At 42.1% G+C, this 6,254-nt stretch overlaps 1 protein-coding gene across 1 annotated transcript in view; it reads right to left on the bottom strand.

The window, feature by feature from the left end:
* The window catches only part of pappa2 (pappalysin 2), a 141,809-nt gene that overhangs the window by 84,461 nt on the left and 51,094 nt on the right, over positions 1-6,254 (bottom strand). The window contains exons 12-14 of the mRNA XM_062068795.1: positions 5,098-5,205; positions 4,636-4,767; positions 3,154-3,241 (exon numbers count right to left, since the gene is read on the bottom strand). Of these exons, the coding sequence (XP_061924779.1) occupies positions 3,154-3,241; positions 4,636-4,767; positions 5,098-5,205 (328 nt within the window). The remainder of the gene's footprint in view (positions 1-3,153; positions 3,242-4,635; positions 4,768-5,097; positions 5,206-6,254) is intronic.

Below are 6,254 nucleotides of genomic sequence, written 5' to 3'. Positions count from 1 at the left end.
CCTACTGAAATGAATTTGTTTTATTTAAACGGGAATAGCAGATCCATTCTATGTGTCATACTTGATCATTTCGCGATATTGCCATATTTTTGCTGAAAGGATTTGGTAGAGAAAATCGACGATAAAGTTCGCAACTTTTGGCTCGCTGATAAAAAAAAGCCTTGCCTGTACCGGAAGTAGCGTGACGTCACAGGAGGTAATATTCCTCACAATTTTCCTTTGTTTACAATGGAGCGAGAGAGATTTGGAGCGACAAAGCGACGATTACCCCATTAGTTTGAGCGAGGATGAAAGATTCGTGGATGAGGAACGTTTAGAGTGAAGAACTAGAGGCAGTGCAGGACGTATCTTTTTTCGCTCTGACCGTAACTTAGGTACAAGCTGGCTCATTGGATTCCACACTCTCTCCTTTTTCTATTGTGGATCACGGATTTGTATTTTAAACCACCTCGGATACTATATCCTCTTGAAAATGAGAGTCGAGCACGCGAAATGGACATTCAAAGTGACTTTTATCTCCAAGACAATACATCGGTGACACACATAGCTACTGAGCTAACGTAATAGCATCGTTCTCAAATGCAGATAGAAACAAAATACATAAATCCCTGACTGGAAGGATAGACAGAAGATCAACAATACTATTAAACCATGTACATGTAACTACACGGTTAATAATTCTCAGCCTGGTAAAGCTTAAAGGCCTACTGAAACCCCACTACTACCGACCACGCAGTCTAAAAGTTTATATATCAATGATGAAATCTTAACATTGCAACACATGCCAATACGGCCGGGTTAACTTATAAAGTGCAATTTTAAAATTCCCGCCACACTTCTGGTTGAAAAACTTCTTTGGATATGATTTATGCGCGTGACGTCACAAAATCCACGGAAGTGGTTGTACCCCATCTGACCCGATATAAAAACCTCTTGTTTTCTTCGACAAAATTCCACAGTATTCTGGACATCTGTGTTGGTGAATCTTTTGCAATTTGTTTAATGAACAATGGAGGCTGCAAAGAAGAATGTTGTAGGTGGGATCGATCGGTGTATTAGCGGCTAAGTACAATACTTACAGCAACACAACAAGGACTACTTACTACGCCTAGCCGATGCTTGCCGCCAAACCCACGGATGAAGTCCTTCGTCGCGCCGTCGATCGCTGGAACACAGGTGAGCACGGCTGTTGATAAGCAGATGAGGGCTGGCTGGCGTAGGTGGAGCGCTAATGTTTTTATCATAGTTCTGTGAGGTCCGGTTGCTAAGTTGCTAAATTAGCTTAGCGTCGTTAGCAACAGCATTGTTAAGCCTTACCAGGCTGAGAATTTTTAACCGTGTAGTTACATGTACATGGTTTAATAGTATTGTTGATCTTCTGTCTATCCTTCCAGTCAGGGATTTATTTCTTTTGTTTCTATCTTCATTTGAGAACGATGCTATCACGTTAGCTCAGTAGCTAAGTGTGTCACCGATGTATTGTCGTGGAGATAAAAGTCACTTTAAATGTCCATTTCGCGTGCTCGACTCTCATTTTCAAGAGGATATAGTATCCGAGGTGGTTTAAAATACAAATCCGTGATCCACAATAGAAAAAGGAGAGAGTGTGGAATCCAATGAGCCAGCTTGTACCTAAGTTACGGTCAGAGCGAAAAAAGATACGTCCATCACTGCCTCTCAAGTCCTTCACTGTAACGTTCCTCATCTACGAATCTTTCATCCTCGCTCAAATTAATGGGGTAATCGTCGCTTTGTCGCTCCGAATCTCTCGCTCCATTGTAAACAACGGGGTATTGTGAGGAATACTAGCTCCTGTGACGTCACGCTACTTCCGGTACAGGCAAGGCTTTTTTTTATCAGCGAGCAAAAGTTGCGAACTTTATCGTCAATTTTCTCTACTAAATCCTTTCAGCAAAAATATGGCAATATCGCGAAATTATCAAGTATGACACATAGAATGGATCTGCTATTCCCGTTTAAATAAAAAAAGTTCATTTCAGTAGGCCTTTAACAATGCTGTTGCTAACGACGCTAAGGCTAATTTAGCAACTTAGCAACCGGACCTCACAGAGCTATGATAAAAACATTAGCGCTCCACCTACGCCAGCCAGCCCTCATCTGCCCATTCATCAGCCCTCATCTGCCCATCAACAGCCGTGCTCACCCGCGTTCCAGCGATCGACGGCGCGACGAAGGACTTCATCCGTGGGTTTGGCTAGCTGCTAAGTCCTTGTTGTGTTGCTACAGCCAGCCGCTAATACACCGATCGATCCCACCTACAACGTTCTTCTTTGCAGCCTCCATTGTTCATTAAACAAATTGCAAAATATTCACCAACACAGATGTCCAGAATACTGTGGAATTATGAAATGAAAACAGAGCTTGTTGTATAGGATTCTCCGGGTTCCGAATACTTCCCTTGTCCTCGTGACGTCACACGCATACGTCAGCATAATAAAACGTTTATAACAGGAAGTGTGGCGGGAAATTTAGAATTGCACTTTATAAGTTAACCCGGCCGTATTGGCATGTGTTGCAATGTTAAGATTTCGTCATTGATATATAAACTATCAGACTGCGTGGTCGGTAGTAGTGGGTTTCAGTAGGCCTTTAAATGTCAAATAATGGAAGTAAAAATGGCAAATGTCCCCAAAATGAATAAGAAAAAAAGTGAAACCAAGCTCCCGAGCTGGAAGTGTGCTGCAAAATACAAGGGGTAAATTTGTTTTGATAAGGGAAAAATATGTGATTAAAAAGGCACTGGGAAGTAAGGTAAACAATTTGGAGAGAAATGCTGGACAAGGATATTTTTGGATAACATTGAAACAAGTTCTGTTTCCGAGACTGGAATACTGAGGAGTTCCCTTTGCTGAGATACATTATATGGGAGGGCGGGAGTGACAGATGAAAGAGGGGTGCTCCGTACCTTCCCACATAGAAAACTCATAAAGGCTAAGAAAAGATCTTGAAACAAAGCAGCCGAGTGAAGTCAGTGGCCTCAGCCTCAATGATAAATGAGCTCTCCAAGCGCCTTGCCAGCATGAACGTGTGTCAGTGTTTTGTTTCCATTAAGTAGGATCCCCTGCCAAGTCTTTGCACTCATATTCTAATGCAAAACTGACCAATGCAGGACCATGACAGAGTTGGACTTACTTTGTCTGGAAACGTTGTCTGTCACGCTGGCATTGTCCTCTGAGATGTTATCGCTCACATCACTGACGTATGACTCATCATCCGAGCCCTGTCGGGACAACAGGTAGAGAGGGAAACTCAAGACAAAGTAAGGTGTAAACTGATTAAAGAGCAGGCGGGTTTTGGCTCCACTTTCCCGTGGGGGAGAAGCTGCAGCACAGCATCTGCCCCACATTGTTCATGCAGAAAACACAGTTGTATTGGCCTTCATGGCAGTCTCCTGCTGCCCTGGGTCTGAATGGAACTGCCTTCATGTTACAGTGTGATGAATGTCCTCTGGGAGTGATCCTTCACATGGCTCAATGTGTGCTTAGAAAGCAAACCTCTTTAATAGCCCCTCAGAGGCTCCATATGTAATATGGTTAGAAGGCAAACTTCAAGTGGCTAAACTGTTTTTACATAATGAGCCAGAAGCTATGTGCTAATTAAATATAAAGAAATAAAGATCAAATTAAGACCAAACGAGGAACGAGGCATCAGGCCCAATTGACAAGCAGTCCCTTAAAGCAGTGTTTTTCAACCTTTTTTGAGCCAAAGCACATTTTTTTGCATTGAAAAAATCCAGAGGCACACCACCAGCAGAAATCATTAAAAAACAAAACTCAGTTGACAGTAAAAAGTCATTGTCGCAATTGCTGGATATGACTTTAAACCATAACCATCAATATAACTCTTGACTCAAAGTACTGTCACCACCTGTCACATCACGGCGTGACTCATTTTTACTTTTTGGGGGTTTTCCTGTGTGTAGTGTTTTAGTTTTTGTCTTGCACTCCTATTTTGGTGGCTTTTTCTCTTTTTTTGGTATTTTCCTGTAGCAGTTTCATGTCTTCCTTTGAGCGATATTTCCCGCATAAACTTTGTTTTAGCAAGCAAGAATATTTCAGTTGTTTTTATCCTTCTTTGTGGGGACATTGTTGATTGTCACGTCATGTTGGTATGTACTTTGTGGACTCCACAGTAAGTTTTTCCTGTCGCCGAGCATTCTGTTTTTGTTGACTTTGTAGCCAGTTCAGTTTTAGTTTCGTTATGCATAGCCTTGCCTAAGCTTTAATGCCTTTTCTTAGGGGCACTCACCTTTTCTTTATTATTGGTTTAAGCATTAGACACCTTTTTACCTGCACACTGCCTCCTGCTGTTTCCGACTTTAGCTACCTGCTGCCACCTACTGATATGGAAGAGTATTACACGGTTACGCTGCCGAGCTCTAGACAGCACCGACACTCAAAAACAACACATAATTTGCAGACTATAATTACTGGTTTGCAAAAAATATTTTTAACCCAAATCGGTGAAATTAGATAATCTCCCACGGCACACTAGACTGTATCTCACGGCACAGTGGTGGAAAAATACCGCCTTAAAGTACCTATCGTTGAATGTACGTTCTATTTTCTATTTTAACCTCCAGATCCTTTTGGTCTTCCCTAAATATCAAATTACCTCATTCTCCGATGAGCTCGCTGACAGGAGCACTTCCTGGGCATCAAAAAACTCTGAGACAGACTCCGACATGGAGAGTCGACTCTCATTAGAGGCCTGCTGAGTCAGAGGGATCCCCATCTGCTCGACAACCTGCTGGCAAACACATGCACACGTGTGAGATGCAATGCATATGACAGCTGTAACTGTAAGACAACAGAGAGTTAATTTTGCAGGGGCAAAGTTCCAATTCTTTTCCAATCAGTCATTTTCCCATTAACATTTATGTCAGCATTTGCATCAAATCCTGACTCTTTAAACATAACTGCCAGGCTCTCCTGGACAAATCATCAATCTTTAAGGACTGTGATCAATACTGCAGCAAACCAACATTACCGCCAGTGCCTGGCTGCCCTGTTGTTTTATTGATATGCAAGTCCTAAATTAGCATTGTCCGTGACATAATGAACAACAACAAACTACCTCGTCAGGCGTGGAGATGATGTTTACACTGACAACTTGTTCCGTCAGGACAGACTCTGAGTGGATGCGATTCAGTCGGGTTCGCAGTTCTGCGTTTTGGGACACAGCCTTGGGGAAAAAAGTTTAGTTAAGTTACAAATATGTTTTTGGGACATTAGTTACTTGAATAATTTCAAGAAACATTAGTTGCAGAATTAGAAATCGGTTGGCGCAATTTTTATATCATGACCAGTGCAGGGGAGCATCTGAAGACCTAAATCTATTGCAACTACTTATGCATTTAGGGCCATATTCTTCCAAGTGCTTCAATTGAAAAATCTGAAGAAAACTGAGAATCCACACAGCCTTCTCCCCCTCGACTTAAGTCTGTCACTGCATGCCTTCATCGAAGATGCGCACTCGGGTGGAGCAGCCCTTAAATGTGGGCGTTCCGTTCCGTGTATTCTCCCATCGACCTAAGAGCTTTCACTCCTTTGCGCTTCTGATGCTGGAATAAGTCCAGCGCCTTGGGAAGGTGAAACATTGTTGCACTTAAAGTTTAGGTTAAGTGTACACCACAAGTAATAATATGACTATTCTGCTTCAATTTGAGACACCTGGAAACATCCATTGAAATGAGGATAGAAGGACCAAAATGCCACTCTGAATTAACTATCAAAAATCAAAATGCACATATTTTACTTGCTGTGTCTCTGTGTAAGTGGGAAGGAGGTCGCAACTGCATGGCATAAAACGCAAGGTGACTGTGCATATTGGCCGTGTTTGAACATCCTGCGACTACAGGTGTTCAATGGACAGATTTCATCTGGACCGTGAGGTCATCATTGATCGATGTGACTATTTAAAGGGGTCCTATTATGCAAAACCAAATTTCTTACATGTTGGTACCGGTTTTTGGGTATTTGGGATCCCCATAAGTCTCGAAAATTTGAAATCAATCCATTGAAGTATGGTAGCGTTATTTATAAAAAAAAAATCTTGCTGTATGTTGCCTTAGTTACGTCAGAGATATCTCCATATATGGTAAAGGTTTACCCGAAGAGCTTTGCACGACTCCGCCATTTTTATTCAAAGTTTTAGTCGACAAGTTCCTTCTTCTTCTCTATCCTCTTGTTTTAGGGCAGACTGGCTCGTACATTCACATGCATCCTCCGTTG

This window comes from Entelurus aequoreus, linkage group LG14 (genome assembly GCF_033978785.1).
Source record: "Entelurus aequoreus isolate RoL-2023_Sb linkage group LG14, RoL_Eaeq_v1.1, whole genome shotgun sequence".
NCBI classification, from domain to species: Eukaryota; Metazoa; Chordata; class Actinopteri; order Syngnathiformes; family Syngnathidae; genus Entelurus; species Entelurus aequoreus.
The sequence above is the reverse complement of the archived record's forward strand: the minus strand, read 5'-3'. Positions and strand labels throughout refer to the sequence as shown.